Here is a 20,462-nt window from a genome sequence, read left to right as displayed (position 1 = left end):
CTGTTATACAAACCGTCACCAGGGGCGCTGCGGTCGCTTAAGCCTCCTCAACTGATATATGTATATATATAGCAAAACATACACAGCCTATATCATCAGGTAGAATACAAATGTCAGTCTGAATGAAAAGAAAAGGCGCAAAGGCGCTCCTAAATAACATTTAGGAGCAGCATTCAGTGCCTCCTCAACTGTTATACACACCGTCACCAGAGGGCGCTGTGGTCTCTGCAGCCTCTTCAGCTAATATACACACCGTCACCAGCTGGGAGCGCTGTGGTTGCTACAGCCTTTTTTCCACCTTCCGAACTTCCTGCGGATTGTGACCAATCACCTGCAAGTGTATTTTGAACCAGAGGCGGGTGCAGGAAATTAATAAACGGTCCACTAATTTGACTTTCTACATTTGAATCCCACCCCCCCCCCCCTATAAAGTTGACTTCTACATTAAAGATGGATCGTGGGAAGCCGCTTTTTATTAAAACTTATGGCAAGCAACGGCGGAAAATCGCTGCCTGGATCTCTCCTGACCACCGCAAGCAGGCCTTCGACTCCAGCCTCTCCACCGGGGCGGACTCCTCTGTCTGGGAGCCCTCCATAGCCCCGGAGATCAGGTACACGGAGGGCTTTCACTGCACACTGGGGGTGATACTGATTAAAATGTCCATACGTTTTAATGGCGTTCCCCCTTGAGTTATTTCCTTCTACTGCTCATCGCTGTTGATGACCTTTTTATCATTCACATTACATACAATTCCATATAGGTCGATGTACAGATAAAGAAAATGACATGATGGCGAAGGAGAATACACATAAAAAGAGAGCAAAGACTGAAGTCTTCTGCCCGATGCAGGCGAATAGTGCTATGTATTAGGTATCGTTACAGCTTGCCTTTATATATTTATACGTTTGGAATGATGGATAATGCTCCTTCTATTTTTTTTTTTTTTTTTTTTTTTTTTTAACTTTGCCTTTACTTTCTATCTATTTTACTTTTTACTTATCATTATTTCTTTTTATTGTATGACAATGTTTATATGTGAAGCACTTTGAGTCTGCCTTGTGTATGAAAAGTGCTATATAAAAAAGTTGCCTTGCCTTGCCTATAACTATATGCCATACAGTTAAAGGAATATTGATTTTCTTGAATTTGCATTAAGTTAGTTTACGATATTTAGTTTGTTGTGGTGAGTGGGTCCTGTAAATGATGAGTAATGTGCTGTTAAGCACATTTTGCGGCGTTGCATTGCGTTTGTTGTGCATGATGCTGATGATGCCGTCCTTTCAATGCAGGATGGAGAGCGGTACTTGCGCCAGCCGTAAGAGAAGGCGACCTGCCAAAAGAAAAGCTACGGTGTGTCGGAAGGGGAAGGAAAATATGTGCGAGCCGTCCCCTGCCATGGATCCTCCGGTTGAGCAGAGGAAGAAGTACAGCAGGTCTGGATGGAGGCTCAGAACAATTACCTAGGGGTTTTGCCAATAACAATACAGCCATAATGTCATCAACCCAATGAAATGGGCTTTTCTCTTTCTTTGCTTCAAATTAATTTCGACCATGTTAGTTTCATGTTAGTGGTGACAGGGAGCTGTCTTTGTGTAGTTGGCGAACAGAAACTCGGTCCGCAGTTGTTAGCTGTAGTAGCACAAATAGTTCCACATAGATAAACAGCTTCACATGAAAACAATTGATCAATCAATACGTTTTCTTAGTTAAAATATCTTGTAATGAAACAGAAAACAAGGCGTATCTCCACACCTTGCAGTTTCTGGTGTCCAGCCCAGATGGTTTTGAGTGGTCTCCCCCCAGGAAGCTCTGCTATTACATTGTAGGACTGCTGGATCTGAACTTACTTAGCATGTAATGGTCTTAGCAACGGCGTCACTCGGAAGAATTGAATACTTACAAGTAAGAATTCAATTGTGGTGAAATTTCCATGTCCATTATCTGGTACTCTAGTCGTCAGTGGATAGTTGCAAATCTGTTGCTGTTATCCTGAAATGATACAGATGTGCTCACTGCTATCTGTGTCTGCAGGTTGACGACTGCTAGGCCGCCTTTAGACAGCAGCGAGAGCGAAGTGGACTCCACATCTCGCCCGAAAAGAAGTAAGGTTACTGCGCAACGGAAGAAAAAGTTGAGGTAAGTGTTAATACTGTCGATCCAACGGATAGTATATTACATGAGAAGCCCTGCCAGATCCCTTCCTTGGTCTCAACACTGCATGTCCTTTGTGTCTCTTCCCCGTCAGTGTCTGTGTTCCTTCAGCGGGCCGCTTTGTGACCCTCCGCAGGGCAGCCCCCGTCCGAGCCGGACGCAGTAAGGCCAGCTGCAGCTTCCTGAGCTCCTCTGTTGAGTTTGTGGAGAGCCGAAAGCCCGCCGCGCCCCGTCGGATCCTCCAGGCGCCCAGGCACACGGCGCCCTCCGTGCTTCAGAGTTCCGCCGCGGACACGTCTGAGCCAGGCTCGGGGGCTCTGAGCCTCGTCGCCGACCCACACCGGCCCGAGGTTTCGCTGGTGGACGCCGCCGAGCGCAGCCTCGCACCCTCTCCCAGGAAGCCCCTCTTCTGCTCCACTCCGTCGGTCTCCCTGCGCAAAGGGCCGCGCCCGAGACCCTCTGCCGCCACGGCCCCCTCCGCAGCCCCGCCCCACGGCACCTTGAGCCATTTGAGTATCTTCAGTACGTCCCAAGAGGACCTGCACTCGCCAGGGCACTCGCTCCACCCTCCCTACACCAAGAGCCGAGATGAGGAGACAGGGTTTCCCTACGGGGTGGACGTCCCATTCCCAGCCGCCTCCCCCCCCCCCACACCCTCTGACCCCTTACGGACCAGCCAGGCCTGGGAGGAAACCAACGGCGGCAGCCGCTTCGTGTCTGCGTCGGCATGGCCGGAATGGATGTTGGAGGCTTTTAAGCAGGTCTGTCTGACCAAGCACTGCACTGTGGCGTTGGAGAGGGTGGAAAAGCTGATCCCCGGCCCGCTGCGCGATCAATCCGCCTACTCCTCGTGTCTGGACGGGTCAAGTTCGGGCCACCTTCCGAAGACCCCCAGGTCAGCGGAGACGGTCGACGACGGCCACCCGGTGGACCCACCGCGGTCCGGGGGGAATGGCGCGGCCCTCGACCCGTCCCAGTCGTCGCTCGCCGGTGACGTCACTGACCGACAGCCCGACGTGTCGGCCCGCGGCGATCGGACAGCCGGCCTCTCGCAGTCGGCCTCCAGCTCCGTCGACCGGCCATCGGCGGTGACCGACAGCCAAATCACGGACGCTACACAGTTCACCGACGGTACACAATTCACCGACGGTTTCCAGTCGGTGGATCACACGACTTGTTCAGAGGACTCCGAGGACTTGTCTGGTGTCTGTATAGATCCTACCTACAATGTGGAGGATGATGACGACTACGAAGAGGAGGAGGAGGAAGAGGAGGAGGAGGATGATGATCACGACCATGACGATGACAGCGTTTGTAGTGTTGCGGGTGCAAGCGGCACACACTCGCTGGAGGACAGCCCTCCCGTTGAAGAGCGGGGGGCAGGCCTCGGGTCCACGCTGAAGGAGAGATTTGGGCTTCAGGAGTGCAATGTTCACCTCCAGAGAGTGTCTTTGTCCCTGCTGCCTGCGACTACGCCGCTCGAACCCGAAGCATCCCCTCTGAGGCGTCGCACAAGCGAACACAAGGAAAAGCCGTCCGACAGCTACACCGCTCCTCCAACGGATCAGGCAGAACACAAGCGTTACAGGAGGAGTACTGCTAGTCGAGTCAGGGCGAGCCCACACCCGACTCCGCCCGACCGGGCTGGTGGTGACGCCGGGCCCCCAGAACCCACGTGTTTCACGGAGCCCTGCGCCGTGCTGGTCAAGAGGACCCCAGACCCCGGCCCGGCCCCAGGGAGCTTCCTGGCCCCAGGGCGTGGCCTGGCCCCAGACACCGAAGCCAAGCGGCCCAGACGCTCCTCCAGGAGAAGGAGCTGCGCCCCGGAGGCGGCCGTTGCTCCGGACGCCCAGGCCACGGAGCCTCTCCACAACCCCGCCCAAAGAAAGGCGGCGTCCAAGGCTCCCAGAGAGAGGAGGAAGAGGAGCTCGTCCAAGGACCAGGGGTCCGGGACGGCGAGGAAGGCGTGCGTCAGCGGCCTGAGTGTGAGCCGCTGGAAGGACCGGAGCAACACCAGCAGCACCCTCCTGTTCCAGGGCAAAGCCGGGCCCCGCGGGGCCCCGAAGGCCGGGGAGTGCAGCTTCCTGGAGCCGCTCTCGACGCAGCACAAACCGTCCACGGTCAGAATGTCGTTCGGACCCGAATTTCAACTGACCAATATTGCGATTTGATACGTTCGCGATTTTTCTTTTTAAAGTTCCTCATGTTCTGTATTATTCACTAAACAAGCAATGAATCGTTCTGTAGTATGACCAACGCAACATTGGACACAGTCAACATATAAACTGCTTTCCTTTAGGCCAGGCCTATGTGTAGAGATGAATTGATGCATGAATTGATATTGTAACATCTTTATTTATCTATTATTTAGATCTATATTTAGATCTTTTTTTAAATTTATATATATTATTTATCTATCGAATTGTAAAAGAAATACGAAACTTACTGATCTGCAGTCAGTAACAGTAACAAACCATTGGAAAAATAAATATATATGTAAAAAAACAAAAAACCGCAGCCTTTGCGATTTGCAAATCGCGTTCCATTCCATCGCGATGCCGGTTTGAATTCGATGAATCGTTCGGCCTTACTAAACGTGGACCCAGACCAGCAGGTTCTTACTGAGTCATCCTGTGTGTGTGCAGGTGTGGAGCCAGGGCCTCCTGCCGGGCGGCAGTGGGCCGCTGTCCACCCCGGTCCGGGCCCACGGCCTCAACCTGTCCTCCATGCTGGCCGACCTCACGCCCAACACACACACCTGGAGCCGGCTGAAGGCGGCCCTCTCCGTGCACCGCAAGACCAGAGGTACCGTAGCACGGGGGGGGGGTGTAAGTCTGGTGTTAAAGGTGACGTATTATACCACTAGGTTCGAGTGTGATTAGCCGTTACAAGCCGTTTCGAAAAAATCGGCCTCTTCTGACATCACAAGTGGGCGTGTCCACCTAGCCGCGTGCCGGACAGATCAGTCTACCGGCCGACCCCGTGGACCGTAGCAAACGTTGCGCGTCTATCCGTCATGCATCTAGGTGGACATGCCCACTTGTGATGTCAGAAGAGACGGATCCAGATTTTCAAAACGGCTCGTAACGGCTAATCACACTCACACCTGGGGGTATAACATGTCACCTATTAAAGCACCGAAAGTTAGCGAATGGCGCTGTGCCCCGAATGAATCAGCTGGGTAGTTATCGACGTGTTTGTTGAGGTTGTTATACCAATAAAGCTTGTTGTGAGCATGGCAGTAACTGAATAAAAAGTAACAAACAAAAACATTCAATTCAAATCACTTTATTTTCTGTTTGTATGGTACAAGTGCTACTATGGTGAACCATGAGTCATATTGGCCCTCTCTCATGTCTGCCTCTCCCCCCCCATCTCTCTCTCTCTCTCTCCCTAGTTGTGGTCACTCCCGGGGGCCCCGGCAGCTCCTGCAGAAGGGCCCCCTGCGGGGACCTCAGCATGGAACTCTTTGCCACGCCCACTCGAACCCCGTACGGCGACCGCGGCAGGGCCACACTGCTCCACCGTGCCTCTCTGGTACACACACACACACACACACACACACACACACACACACACACACACACACACACACACACACACACACACACACACACACACAGTGTTTGTAGTTATGGTCTGTATGGTCAGTTATGGTTTGTATTTGATTTGTCTAAAAGCATCAAAGTATTTCTATATTTTAGTAAGCGTTGTTTAGACATCGCCTCTTGCGTGTAGCTCACCCCTCTCCCCCCTCTGGCCCCTCCCCCTCCCTCTGGCTCCTCCCTCTCCCTCTGGCTCCTCCCCTCTCCTCCCTCTGGCTCCCCCCTCTGGTTCCTCCCTCTCCCTCTGGCTCCTCCCTCTGGCTCCTCCCCTCTCCTCCCTCTGGCTCCTCCCTCTGGCTCCTCCCCTCTCCTCCCTCTGGCCCCTCCCTCTGGCTCCCCCCTCTCCTCCCTCTGGCTCCTCCCTCTCCCTCTGGCTCCCCCCTCTCCCTCTGGCTCCTCCCTCTGGCTCCTCCCTTTGGCTCCTCCCTCTGGCTCCTCCCTCTCCCCCCTCTGGCTCCCCCCCCCCCCCCCCCCCCTCAGTCTGCGTCTCAGGCCGAGGAGGACCTGTCGGACGCGGAGAAGGTGTACGCTGAGTGCGCCCAGCGGGGGCCGCTGTCCTGGGAGGAGAGCTTCCTGCCCCACCGCCTGGCCCGCTGCGTCAAGGTGGGGGAGGGCACCTTCGGAGAGGTCTTCTCCACCACCAACGCCGCGGGGGAGACGGTGGCCATCAAGGTAGGTGTGTGTGTGTGTGTGTGTGTGTGTGTGTGTGTGTGTGTGTGTGTGTGTGTGTGTGTGTGTGTGTGTGTGTGTGTGTGTGTGTGTGTGTGTGTGTACCTATTTTTTTTCCCCATTTAAAGGTGCATAGTTAAAGGTGACCTATTACACCACCAGGTGTGAGTGGGATTAGCCGTTACAAGCCGTTTTTAAAATCTTCCTCTCCTGACATCATAGGTGGGCGTGTCCACCTAGATGTGTGACGGATAGATCGGATAGTGGTGTACTATGTCACCTTTTAATGTCGGCATGTAAATAGCTTTCTATTTGTGTACTCTTGGTGTCGTTACACTACCAATCGTCATGCACTATGGCCTTTGAAGAGTCTCCAGCCTCTGTGGTGTCATTGACCCACGGCCGTGGTTCGTGGTCTTCTTCTTCCTCTTCTTCTAGATCATTCCAGTGGAGGGCAGCGAGACGGTGAACGGAGAGCAGCAGAAGACCTTTGGAGAAATCCTCCATGAGATCATCATCTCCAAGTGAGGACCAGGGGACCATAACGCACCGTTTAACACGTTACTAGTTTAACACGACCATAACGCACACGCTAATCCTATCTTAACTAGACCATAACACACACACACTAATGCTAGCTGAACATGACCATAACACACAAGCTAATGCGTGTTAACATGACCATGAACCGTGTGTGTGTGTGTGTGTGTGTGTGTGTGTGTGTGTGTGTGTGTGTGTGTGTGTGTGTGTGTGTGTGTGTGTGTGTGTGTGTGTGTGTGTGTGTGTGTGTGTGTGTGTGTGTGTGTGTGTGTGTCACGTCAGGGAGCTGAGCAACCTGAGGAACACGACGCACAACCAGACCACCGGCTTCATCGGCCTCAACGAGTGAGTCCTCCTACAGGCCGCCCGGCCGTCTCTCAGGCCCTCGCGTCCTCCCAGGACCCTGAGCAGGCCTTGTGTCGTCCGAACCAACCAGGCACCAAAACGTGACCAAATGACCACTTTAAAGGTGCCATGCCGTGCCACCAGGTGCAGGTGTGATTAGCCGGTACAAGCCGTTTTGGAAATTGGCCCCTTAAGACGTTACAGGTGTGTGTCCACCGAGATGCGTGACGGATAGAGGAGCAACGTTTGCTACAGTCCACTGGGTAGGCCGATAGACTGATCTATCCAGCACACGTCTAGGGGGACACGCCCACTTTCTGCCCCTTACGATGTCATAAGGGGCAGATTTCCGAAACGGCTTGTAACGGCTAATCACACCACACCTGGTGGCATGGCAAAAAACGTAGCATTTGAATCAATCAAACTTTATTTGTGTAGCACTTTTCATACAAGCAAATGTAACACAAAGTGCTTGATACAATCCCCCCCCCCCCCCCCTCCCACCCATCCACACCTAGAGCGATAACTTTATGAAAATAAATAAAGAATTAAATCAATGGATAAATAAGTTTGTTTAATGAAAAGCCAGACTAAAGGTAGGTGTGGAGTCTGACCTTGTGTGTGTGTCTGCCCCCTCCCAGGCTGCACTGTGTCCAGGGCTGCTACCCCGCAGCGATGCTGCAGGCCTGGGATGACTTCGACCAGCGCAAAGGCTCAGAGAACGACAGACCAGGTCAGGGGGGGGGTTTCTCGTGCCACGTTACACTTGAGAGATATTGTCCTAGATGTTTCCACCGACCCTGAGCAAGGCACCGGGCCCGCCTGGCCCTGCGGTGACGCTCACGTTTTGACGGAACGCCGTGCGCCTCCTCTGCGCTTTTTGTGTCCCCTTCAGATTTCTTTGACCCGCAGCAGTTATTCCTCATCTTGGAGTTTGAGTTCGGGGGCAGTGACCTGGAGAACAGCAACGGAACGGTAAGCACAAAGTAACACACAGGCACACACAGAGACTGACTGACCAACACAGCCAGGCATGGCTACATGCGCGTTGGTTCATTGATGTGCTAACCTCTGGCGTTTCTTGTGCGTCCCAGCTGGCCTCTCTGGCCGTGGCCAAGAGCATCCTCCATCAGGTGACCGCTGCGCTGGCTGTGGCCGAACAGGAGCTGTGCTTTGAACACAGGTAGACCTCTCCCGCTGTCTCACTCACTCACTGGCCTCTGTTTTTCAGCATAATAATACAATAATAAATGATATTTTAAAAGGTACCCAAGGACACTGTACAAATAAAATGCATGAACTCAATAAAAGTACATACATAGTCAGTAGCAGTCCCACACACACATGATCAGATGACACTGCCAATATGGAAATACTACATGCAGGTAGGGACAAAAAAAAGATAACAAAGTGTATGAGACGGGACATGGACACAGGCTGGGTACGTTAAAGATGTGATGAAAACAAGTAAAAGCGGGGAAAATAAAAAGAGGTAGTGCGAAGTGGAATCAGGAGGTGGAAAGGAAAGCTGAACTAAAAAGATGCATTATTAAACTGAGTTTTAAAAGTGGATATCGTTGTACTTTTGCACATCACAAGCGGCCGGGCCACTCCTGGTGTGTACTGAACGGGGTTCTGTTTGCGATGGGGAAGGTTCTGTCCCTTCGAGTCCAGCGTCAGTTTGACTGATGTTCAGCAGCCTCTAAAAATAGGTTTCCTCATGGCGGCGTCTCTCCTCAGGGACCTCCACTGGGGCAACGTGCTGGTGAAGACCACCAAGGCCAAGAAGGGGACCTTCCTCCTCGACGGAACAAACCACTCTCTGGACACCAAAGGGGTGCTCGTCCACATCATTGATTTCTCCCTGTCCAGGCTGGAAATCGGTCAGTCTTTTTAAATTTTTTATCTTTTTTTTTTATTCCCTCACATCTTGGTTATCTGTTTTAAAAGGGCACTAAATATTTCATCGCGTTGTAGCCGGTAGGGGTGGCAGCGTCTACTATGTGGGGTTGGCTGGATTATTTTAATCTTAAGACCAGCAGCACTGTCTCTCAGTGTGAAATGATGTCCTTTCCAAAAGATCTCCTCTGCTCAAACGTAAAAGATCACGTGAAGGCCTTGATTAACTAGACCAGCGTACTCTTTAGAAAGTACCGAGTGTCGTCACCTCAGGACATTTCTTTCATTGTTAAGCATGAACGCAAAACGGATGTGTGGGTCGATGAGAAACCTGAGCAGGTACAGCCCAGCCCCACCACTAGTGGGCGCTGTGCACGCTTCCATCACCCGTCGGTGGGTCCAGGCACTCATCACCGTGTCTCTTCCTGCAGACGGCCTCACCGTGTCGTGCGACATCTCCAACGACGAGGAGCTGTTCATGGGCCAGGGAGACTACCAGTTCGACATCTACAGGCTGATGCGGCAGGCCAACGGGTCAGTGTCTCCACAAACATCCCCTCAGCACCGGCGCTCGGCCTGTGTCTCTGAACAGGCCGCCCTCTAGTGGTCACCTCCAGTGTTTTACACGTCTCTCTCTCTCTCTCTCTCTCTCTCGCTCTCGCTCTCTCTCTCGTGTGCAGTAACAGCTGGGGCGACTACCGGCCCCACTCCAACGTCCTGTGGCTCCACTACCTGAGCGGTAAGCTGTGCTCCATGAAGTACCGGGCGACCGGGGGCCGCGGCGCCAAGCAGACGCGAGAGGAGCTCACGCGTTTCCACGACAACGTGCTCCAGTACAGTTCGGCCACCGAAGCCCTCCGGAGCTGCCCGCTGTTTCAGTAGTTGTGTGTGTGTGTGTGTCACACACAGGGCTCAGGACTAACTTTTTCAGGGTTACCTAGCTTTTCATTTAGTACAGGGTTTTTTTTTCAGGGGGCGTTCGTAGAACAGGATAACTGAAATAAAAAGCCTTATCTTTATATCGGTTTCTAACCCCTCTATTGTCTCATCTACCTTTTACTTTATGGTCAGTACCGTCATGATCGCTATAGTAACGCAGATAAACAAATCCACCTCATCACAGTAGCGTGGTGCTTTCCGAAACTATTTCGCCCTCCCCTGACTTCCACTGGTTGGTTTGCGGGACATGCAAGAACAAAAACAAGAACATTTAAGGTGGCAATGAATGGGGTAAAGGGGCCCACACCGATATTCTTTCAGGGGGCCCAGAATTCCTAGCAACTGCCCTGATTTGGCCGCAAACTTAAACGTGCTACTCTCCAACTCAGAACGAAGCGGATAAAGGCTGCACATGCGTTGCTAGGCAACGTCACGTAAACAAAGGGAGTCTTTCGTACACATATTGAACCCAAGTTTGTGGGTTAACAGTTCAATAACCAATAAAAATGTACCCAAGCACTGTTACGTATTAAACTTCAATAGCTCAATAATAAAACCTTTTAATAAAACTCTGAATACACATTTTCTTGTCCAGAAGAAACAAACGGCACAGATGTTTTTTATTCAAGCAATGTAGCACGAGTTGGTAATGGATATAGCCTACCCACGGGTGTCGCAAATTTTTTTTAAACAAAATTAACAATAATAATGGGTGGGCTCCAGAGGATCAGGGTAAGGTAAGGGGGGCGTTTGCTCAAAAAAGGTTGAGAAACACTGATTTAGTAGCACCAAAACAAATTAGGTAGCACCATATTTTTCTTTGTATAGCGTGTTATTAATACATGACCTTATGTTGACGAAAGATTGACAATGACCCAAACTTGATATTTGCAAAATATTTTAATCTGAATTTCAACATTCTGAACATAAAGCACACTGAACTTGAACTAACACTAACTAGCAGCATTCATTTCGTCCCGGCTGCAATTCATCTCATTCTAGGGGCCAGCTCATATAGTTAGGCCTCCTGCTCCTCTTTCCCTGGGAGAACCACTGCTTCACATCCTGCCTGGCATCATAGTCCTCCAGTTGTGGCCCCTCAACACTGATACGTATTAGGTCCGCAACAGTGTCAGTATGCAGGCTTGCTCTAACATCTGACTTGATTCTGTTTACTGACGAGAAGCCTCTTTCACAGACTGCTGAAGATATTGGGAGCACCAGCATGATCTTGACCAGGTGTAGGATATTCTGCAAAAGACGAAGTATAGTGATCAAACCAACTTACCAAATCACCAAGTCAACAGTGACAATGATCATGTCATTTTTGATACTATAAATAACAGAGCCTACCGCAAAGTCTGAGCAGTAGGGCTCTTTCGTCGTCATGACTTGCCACAGTCCTAGATAGCTTTTGTCTTTGAATGACGTGTTTATCGTCATTTTCATCAGTTGGAACTCCTCTTTGGCCTTTTCTTTGCTGCAGCCATTCCTGGCATGAGATGGAAGAATGGCAGGGACAAGAAAGTCTGTATCAACATGATTTCTTTTATTATATCAACATAAATATGATGGCACACAAAAAAACTCACCTGTCCAGGACAGTGGAGAAGTGTTGTAGGAGAAAGTTCACCTCTTCCACACCATGGTTCAGGAGCTCCAGCCTATTATCTGGCCAAGAGTCATGGCTGAAGACATTGAAACACTTCACTGCCTTGGCTGCTGGTATATCCTTTGTGTTCTCTTCTATCAGAAAAAGACAGAGACAGAAAAAGGTTAGGCCTCTCAAAAGTGCTCTAAACATGTCATTGTGCTTATAATATAATGCTAAAATACAACAACTCACCAAGTAGGCTGCTAAATCTATTCTTCAGGTGTTTCACTGTGGACTCACAGGTCAGCACAATGGCTCTTGCAGTCTGGGAGCACACTGGCTGATTGGTTGACCTTCTGCCAGCTCTGCAGCTTCACCTTTAGAAAGGGTGACTTCCTGTGAAGCATGCAAAATTAAAATGCTATGTACATCTTATTAACATGAAATAAACATTTGATTTTATATACAGTATATAATAGGGATGTGAATAACTCAAATGGTTCATGGTCGAATAATCAGTGGGTGGTATGAACGAATAATCGATTATTCGATGTGTGCCGACATTCACAAAGGCAGCCATGGATCATCTGCAAGAAATCACTTAATATCTTAAACGCAAAAAAAAAAAAACTTTAACAGTGATCAGTGTTTGTGTTGATAGTGCTACAGAACCAACATTAGTTCCGTCCGTTAATTCTTGTTTATTTGAATGGGAAAAAATTTTAACGGTCCAAATGTTAAAAACCGACTTTGATCCTCGGGAACGAATAATCAAATATTCTGACCCATCCCTAGTATATAATGTGTAACTGATACTTGAACGTCCCAGGTTCTCCTCCTCTTTGTTGGCGCTGCTTCTTCATGGCTGCCAGGGACTCAGCTTACCATCAGGTTTGGGGCTAGCTGCCATAGCTTCTATGGTAGCCAGGAGAGATTCGATGCCATTTAACAGCCTGGGAAGACAGTTGTATTCTTAATATAAGAAACATGTTAAGGGGAATAGTAAAGTAATCCCCTGGCCTCCTTTTTCTCTCTTCTTTACCTGAGGTAGGATTACATCTTTTTTTTTTGGAGCTGCAGGCTGAAGTTGCTGATGGGAGAGAAAAGGTCTGACAGGAAGTGGCAGAATGCCACAAATGTCCCATCCTCCATGCTGACTTTGACCTGCAAATATATCAGTGTAGTTCTCATTCTCAACTCATACAGCACCAAAGTTTTCAATAATGGATTTATACTGTCAACACAAAACATTGAGATAAGATAAAAACCTTCTTTGCTCTGCCAGCCATCTCTGCACTGGCCGAGGCACCTGCCAGATGGTCCATGTGCACATACACAGCTGTAAACTGGCCAGAGGAATTGCCATCCTTCCCTGGTTTTAGGAAGGTGCTCAAACTCCGGAACACATGGGGCAGCCACCTGGTCCCTTTTACTCCACTCGGTGCATTCACTGTGACTCCGATTTCCTCTCCCAGTGCTTTGAGTTCCCTCGTTGATTTGGGGCTTATGTGGTATTCATTTTCCAGATGAGGTTCAACAGGTCATACACTTGCCCAATCATGGAGACCTCTCTTTGCACACTCAACATCCCTAGCTCCAATCTTTACACAAAATAGATATATTTGTTTTAAAATATAATTACACTTTGGAGAATGAATATGTATATGGCAGATATGGTAAAAGGAAACCTACCTGTGTGGCATGCAGTGGAATGGGACAACGAAGGAACCAATCTCTGCTTGAAGGAGGGCTATCACTCCACCTCTGTGTCCCAGATTGACAGCTGCACCGTCTGCACCCATGGCTACATTTTTTTCCATCCAGTTCTCACATTTTGGACCAAGGCTAGAAAAGGCTTTCTTGGCTGCAGCATAAACGCCTTAAATTAAGCACATAACATGGAATATTTATATTTTCTCTCTCACACACACACACACGTTAATCTGTGTGTTTTTCTAAGATACCTGGGCATGATGGCATTAAATAATAATTTAATTCTAAAGGAAATTATAATTAACCTATAGAGAATTTTTCCATATAGTTATTATCATTTGGCATTTGGCATATATAATCTCGCACTCTTTGGTGGATTTGTCAGTGGAACCGTCAAGCATGAGCGATTGGTCTCATCTATCCGATTAAATGAGGTGGGGAGAGACTGGGAGCTTCGTGTGATGCAGCTAGGGTTGCCAACCGTCCCGTAAAATACGGGATCGTTCCGTATTTGGCAACTAAAAGACCTGTCCCGTAATGAACTTGCTCACTTGCGCCCCCCCCCCCCCCCCCCCCCCCCTCGCTCAAAGAGCCGGCTCTTTTAAGTGAACGATGGGAGTCGGCTCCCGAACGCGAGCCTTTGTCTTTTTTGTTCTCCCACGCTCACTAAAAAGAGCCGAAATTCCCATTAGGTCGCATTCTGGAGCCCTGCACACACCCTGGGGTAGCTGCTGCCCCCCCAATACAGGACAGTAGGGGTGTTACATTGCAGAGGTGGGGTGGGGGGGACTTTTGTACAGTTAAATAAATGACATGTAAACTGGGTTTACATGATGTAAAATGGGTTTACGTCTATAATTTCAGGGACTACAGGTGGAAAATGGCAATTTGCTAAAACCTGGTACAATGCAGCTCTCCTTGCTCTAAACAAGGTTAATGTTTCTTTTGCACATTGTCCCTGTTTAAATAAAGTTACATTACAATTCAGATGTCATGTTAGGGCCCATTGTCTAGGAGCAACAATGAATTGATGGACATGAGAATTACTGAAGTGGGGTAGGCCGGACAATCATAGGTCTCACGCAGACAAAAGAGAAGAGGTGGCAAGGCTCCAGCCCAACCAGCGATCCTTGTGTGAGAGAGAGCTTCCACCTGGACCTGGTCTGCTTAAATAGCCTACACCACCAGGTGTAGGCCATGATTGCCAATCAGCAGCTGGAAGCAGGTGAAAGTTAGAAAATAATGCATAACACATATTAGTACTTGCAGGGAAGTGCTAAAGTGCATATACAAACTAAATAAAATAAAGAGGGTCCGTAACAGATGACCAGGGGCAGCTCACCTCGTGTTGTATCATCACCCGTAGACAAGGCACTTGTACATAAGATTCTTTCAATACTGAAGAATAACTGAGGTGAATGTAGAACTATCAATGGAACATGGCCCTCACGGTCGTATGCGATCTAAATGAATGTTTTGGAACATGAAGGAATTTGGTTGAACGCAAAGAAAGAACTCAAGACCGTTTCGGGACTTGTTTGTGTAGACAATTCCTGGAAGATACTTTTATTTAGTCATTTAAAAAATAAAAAGTAAGTCCTGCAAATACATTGTCAAGACGAAGCAATACTTCAACGGACATACATAATATAATAAAAACAAAGGCATATAAAAACAAAATATTTATTCATTTCTTAAGATATATATTTTTGCATTTGAAACCAGCCTCAACTTGTGTGTGTGTGTGTGTGTGTGAGAGAGCGTTCACCGTCTTCCCCATACATGAAGTTACCGTAATGTGATGCTGTAGCTTGTTTTGAGTCATGAAAAGGATTAAGGATCAATAATTGTTAACAATGTGTCGTATGTTTCTGTATATATAGATATATATCCCTTTTTTGTTTGTTTTTTAGTTTATTATTGTTTTGTTTTTTTTTTACAAAGGAAGACTTAAAATGAATTTGAATGATAAGGCATCCCAAAATGGATGGAGACCAGAGGCCCGCTTGTGTTTCGTCAGAAGAGGTCAGGCATGTTCTGGAGAAGCACTTTTTGGTTGAGCTTTGAGGCGATGTAGACGGATGAGCCTGCTGGTGAGGATGCGGGTGGAGGCCTTGTGCTCGTGTCTGCGTCAGGGTGGGGCTTAAGGGCGGAGAGAGGCTTCTATTCACTACAGAGCAGAGATCAGGGGTCGCCGTGCTGTCTTCTGAACTCTTCATTCGCCGTCCTAATACGGGCGTGGACTCATCACCGCGGCCTGTCACCAGGGTAACGTTACTCAACCTGCAGGCGAGTGGGCTCGTAATGTGTTGACCAGTTAGTGCCAGAACAACAAAAACCTATGTATCCACGTTCATCTTTTTTCGTCCGGCTTCGGGCAATTACAACTGCTCCTTGAAGTCTTTACCCCTGCACACCGCTGTAGCAGCTTGGTATCAGAGGCAACGCTTTCATTCCTTTTCTTTACTTACTCCGTTTTAAACCGGGGAGAATAAAATATGGACCGGTCTAAAAATGGCCGCGGGTAAATAATGGAGTGTGAATGGAAGCCCAAGGTGCGGTGTTGTACTTTTTGAAACCACTTGAAAGGGGCTAGCGACTGGATGTGCACTCTGCAATCACTCACACGCTTCTCCGCATCTGGCAGCATCAAAACATTTATTGTAATCGTTTTCAATTAAAAAAAAAAAAGAAAAAAAAAAGTGATTGTGTGGGAGTAATAATTACAATTTCACATTCTCAGTTGTTCCCTGTTTCCCCCCCCCCCCAAAAAAACAAAAAACAAAAACGATGCAGAGCTTTTTGAAATGATTACAATCAACATGCTCATGTGTGCAGGTAGGTCTGTCCCTCTTTTTTTTTTATTTCCACTCGTACTTTTTGTTGGCTCGTTATTTGTGCTCTGAACGGCGCGGGGGGGGAGAACCCTGAGTCAACTCCGTACGCTGAGGACCTCCTCGGTGACGCAGGAGGCAGTTGGAAGAGCGCCATCCCATCATGTGCTGTCTTCGTAGTGTGTAAGGCCCTTGTGTGTTGAGAAGCGATGAGCTGAGCAGATGACCGTTTATGGCGTGGAGAGGGGTGGGTGGGGGGGGGTCCCTCAGAAGGAGAAGTATTTGGTGTACCACTCCTGCTTCACCCCCTCCGTCCCCCCGCCGCGCCGCCGCCGCTGCCTCTGCTCTCCAGGTAGGACCCCCTTTAAAGACAAGACACAGCAGCGCCCGGTCAGAGTCAGGGGCGTGGCGGGCGGGGAGACGCCGGCCGCCCACTTGTTTCAGCATGTTTTTAAAAATTTTTTGCAAACTGGTGGTAGTGTGGCGATGTTAGGAGCTTTGGTTATTTGGATTTGCTCCACAAATGTTGAGTGTTTTTCTAGACCTGGGTCTGTTCTAGAACCCACATATTACGCCTGTTGTTGTCATATGTGGGGTAATGAGAAAGAAGCATTGTTATTAATAAAACACGTGGATTTTCACCACTGAGATTAGCTACGGTTTCCATATTCGGCAAATAACTAAACCAATCAAACTTCTTCTGAACGCTTTCGATGACGTCACACCTAGTCCCCCCCCCACTTAAAAAAATCCCCCCACTACACCATTGGTCAGAAAAACGGAGCCCGTCGCAGGTTAGGGAGGGGGGGGGGGGAGGGGGGGGGGGAAGGGGCGGAGCAAATCGTCACAACGGGCGGCGGCTCACCTGGCGTGCTGGCCCTGCGGCGGGTGCGGGCGCGTCTCCCGGGACGACGGCTTGACGTAGCGGATGCCCATCTGCGGCGAGGGGCAGACGGGCAGCGGGGCGGTGGGCGCCGGCGTGGGCGGCGTGCAGGAGCCGCGGGAGCGGGCCGAGGAGCGCGGCAGCGAGGGCGAGGCGTGGTGGCCCAGCGAGAGCGGCGTGTGCTTGTGGGGCAGCGAGGAGGTGGAGTAGTGGGGGTGGGAGGCGGCGGCGGAGGAGTGGGGCAGGGTGGAGGAGGAGGAGGAGGTGCGCTGCTGCTGCTGCTGCAGCGGCGGCGGCGGCGGGGAGGCCGAGTGCGGCGGGAAGAGGACCCGGTCGAAGGAGGAGGAGGAGGAGGCGGCGGCGGCGGCGGTGCTGCTGGCGGCGGCGGCGGCGGCGCTGGCCAGGCGCGGCGGCGGTTCCTCCGGCTGCTTCCTCTGTCGTCGGGGACGGGGACACACGAGCAACAGAGCGTTAGTGCCGGCGCCATGCCCCCTCCTCTCCGCTGGTTGTGTGTGTGTGTGTGTGTGGCGTCAGGATAAGAACCAACGTCAGACGTACAATTGATCTCACCCCCATGGTGGGCGTGCTGCTCCCGGGGCGGGGCTTGTCCCGGAGCCAGGCGCTCTCCCTGCTGTTGTCCCCGGGCCCCGGGGGGTGGACCTGCAGCAGGTGGCGCTCGTCCTGAGGGGGGAGGAGGGGGAGGGGGAGGAGGAGGAGGGGGAGGTGGAGGAGGGGGAGGTGGAGGAGGAGGAGGAGGAGGTGGGGTGAAGGGGGAGGAGAGGGTGGGGGGGGAGAGAGAAGGATGGGGAGGAGGAGAGGGCAGAGGAGGAGAAGGCGGAGGGGGAGGAGGTGGAGGAGGAGGAGGAGGGAGGGAGGAGGAAGAGGAGGAAGAGGAGGGAGGGAGGAGAGAAGAATGGGGAGGAGGAGAGGGCAGAGGAGGAGAAGGAGGGGGGGAGGAGGAGGAGAGGACGGGGGGGGAGGAGGAGGAGGAGAAGGAAGAGGAGGAGGTGGGGTGGAGGGGGAGGAGAGGGTGTGGGGGGGGGGAAGAGAAGGATGGGGAGGAGGAGAGGGAGGAGGACGAAGTGGAGGAGGAAGAGGAGAAGAAGGGAGAGGAGGAGGAGGGGAGGGAGAAGGTGGGGGGGGGGGAGGAGGGAGGACACAGAGGAGAAACCCGCTAGCATGTCATTTGGATTCGCCTCACTGCGTGTGTACGGTACTTGTTGTGACAGCACACGTCTTCTGCTCTGCTCTATCCACGCAGGAGTGAGACGATAGACCTGGGCCAGGCCTCCTGGAGCACAATCCACTCACACTAATCTCATTTGAATGTGCGCTTGTACTAGGCCCTTATTGAGAGCGTGCGTCTCTACTACAAACTGGCTTCCGACCACACATAACTTGCGGGACAATGCATCATGCGTGGGTGACCTAGCTGTCGTTCAATAAGGGATAAGACGATGTGATATCATCAATCAGTACTATTATATGATGATGCATCATCATCAGCGTCATCAACACGGTCTGATGTACCCTGTGACGTGAATTCCCGTGTTTGAATGTGTGTGTTTGTGAGTCAGTGTCTGTGTGTGTGTGTTTCTGTGTGTCCGTGTGTGTGTGTGTGTGTGTGTGTGTGTGTGTGTGTGTGTGTGTGTGTGTCAGCGTCTGTGTGTGAGTGTGTGTGTGCGTGCGTTTGTGTGGGTAAGAATGCGCATGTGTGTGCGTGTGCGTGTCTGAGTCAGTGTGTAAGCATGCACAAGCGTGTGTGTGTGTGTGTGTGCGCGTCCATGTGTGTGTGTGTGTGTGGGGCCTCACCACTAGTGGTGGATTTCATGATTCGTTTGAATTAATCAGTTCGCGTCGGTCAGTTCGCCAAGAAGAGTTGTTCATTCGTTCGTTCGTTCGTTCGCATTTCCGGTAGCGGTGAATCATGATTCTCAGTCACTGAGTCGGTCAGACTCGGCTCCTCCCTCGTTCTCGTTCAAACAAATCGCGAATGCACGTTCTCAGCCGAGTCGGTCAGACTCGGCTCCTCCCTCGTTCTCATTCTCAAACGAATCACGATCGTGCAATGGTGCAAGCGGTCATCAATCAACACAACATTAACTAAGTTCCTTTTAGCTGAGGAGCGCTTCATGTTCGGAATCGGGATGTTGTTGCCCGGCTGACTCTCGTGACTTCTCAGTCCTCGAGTCTTCACCGCTAAACACAGTCAGTGAACGAACGGCGACTCGCGAGTCAGCGCGACTCGGCGACCAGTGGGCGGAGCTGGGAGTCGAGTCTCGGAGAACGAACGAGACGAACGACGACGAACAAGAGCGGCGAATCAGGTCGGGTCGTTCGTTTTAAAGAGTCGTTCGGTCGAACCGATTCGTTCGCGAACGAGCCGCCACTACTCACCACGAGCTGCTTGATGAGCTCGTCTCTCTCCGTCAGTCTGTCCTGCAGCCGTCCGAGCTGCAGGTCCTCGAAGCGGCTCTCTCTCTTCCTGCATCTGTCCTCCCGCTCCCGGAGCCTAGTATACACACACATGCACACACACACACACACACACACGCCTCATTATCATCATCATCATCATCATCATCATCATCATCATCATCATCACCGGCACGTTTGTGTTATGGCCCCGTTTGACCCGGACTCCTCCTCCTCCTCCTCGTCTGTTCTGACAGAACGTGGGGAAATATGTTCAGTCTGACTGCCTGAGTGCGTGCTTGAGAGTGAGCATGTCTATATGTGTGTGTGGTGTGTGTGTGTGTGTGTGTGTGTGTGTGCGTGTGCGTGTGCTTGCATGTGTGCATGTGTCACTGTGTGTGTGCGTGTGTAAGTGGGAGTGTGTGTGCATGTATGTCCGTGTGAGTGTGTGTGTGTGTGTGTGTGTATATGTGTGCGCATGTTTGTGTATGTGTGCATGTGCATGTGCATGTGCATGTGCATGCGTGTGTGCATGCATGCGTGTGTGCATGCGTGTATGTGCATGTGCGTGCGTGCGTGCGTGCGCGCGCGCGTGCGTGCTCCTCCTACTCCGTCTCCAGGGCGGCGATGCGGGCCTGCAGCTGGGTCTGGGCGCCGCTGTACTCGGACGCCAGGCTCTGCAGCTCCTTGCGGTGCTTCCGCCGGATCTCCTCCACCTCGCCGCGCCGCCGCTCGTGCTCCTCCTTCTTGCGCAGCTCGTCCGCCTCCTCCTTGGTCTCCTCCTCCTTCCTCTCCTCCCAGTGCTTCTGGGACTCCTCCAGCTTCTCCATCTCCACCCGCAGCTTCTCCACCTCCTCCTTCAGCCGCTGCGCCT

The 20,462-nt window shown here is 50.9% G+C and overlaps 2 protein-coding genes and 1 pseudogene across 4 annotated transcripts in view; 1 reads left to right on the top strand and 2 right to left on the bottom strand.

The window, feature by feature from the left end:
* Positions 1-450: 450 nt before the first annotated feature.
* On the top strand, positions 451-10,700 carry haspin (histone H3 associated protein kinase; the record flags this gene model as incomplete). Its single annotated transcript, XM_084465232.1, has 15 exons — positions 451-611; positions 1,291-1,434; positions 2,033-2,137; positions 2,247-4,272; positions 4,798-4,957; positions 5,550-5,689; positions 6,238-6,429; positions 6,865-6,950; positions 7,249-7,311; positions 7,953-8,044; positions 8,207-8,286; positions 8,406-8,494; positions 9,052-9,194; positions 9,642-9,744; positions 9,891-10,700. The coding sequence occupies 15 exons, from the start codon at positions 451-453 to the stop codon at positions 10,090-10,092; spliced, it is 3,786 nt and encodes a 1,261-aa protein (XP_084321358.1). The 3' UTR covers positions 10,093-10,700.
* A 442-nt stretch (positions 10,701-11,142) lies between these two features.
* LOC311340080 (zinc finger protein 862-like) lies at positions 11,143-12,888 on the bottom strand (annotated as a pseudogene). The gene is made up of 6 exons: positions 12,801-12,888; positions 12,560-12,696; positions 11,996-12,164; positions 11,742-11,895; positions 11,503-11,641; positions 11,143-11,400 (listed from the first exon to the last, which is right to left on the bottom strand). The product of its transcript is annotated as a zinc finger protein 862-like (transcript).
* A 2,237-nt stretch (positions 12,889-15,125) lies between these two features.
* The window catches only part of fam184b (family with sequence similarity 184 member B), a 26,109-nt gene continuing 20,772 nt past the window's right edge, over positions 15,126-20,462 (bottom strand). The window contains exons 14-18 of one of the 2 annotated variants that reach the window (XM_084465049.1): positions 20,198-20,462; positions 19,571-19,685; positions 17,732-17,854; positions 17,156-17,607; positions 15,126-16,652 (exon numbers count right to left, since the gene is read on the bottom strand). The exon at positions 20,198-20,462 is cut by the window's right edge and continues 86 nt beyond it. In XM_084465049.1, the coding sequence (XP_084321175.1) occupies positions 16,592-16,652; positions 17,156-17,607; positions 17,732-17,854; positions 19,571-19,685; positions 20,198-20,462 (1,016 nt within the window). In that variant the 3' untranslated portion in view covers positions 15,126-16,591. The remainder of the gene's footprint in view (positions 16,653-17,155; positions 17,608-17,731; positions 17,855-19,570; positions 19,686-20,197) is intronic. The other variant, XM_084465050.1, reaches the window with a different exon arrangement.

Source organism: Micromesistius poutassou (genome assembly GCF_964030765.1).
Source record: "Micromesistius poutassou genome assembly, chromosome: 3".
NCBI classification, from domain to species: domain Eukaryota; kingdom Metazoa; phylum Chordata; class Actinopteri; order Gadiformes; family Gadidae; genus Micromesistius; species Micromesistius poutassou.
This window is presented reverse-complemented; position numbering and strand designations above follow the sequence as displayed.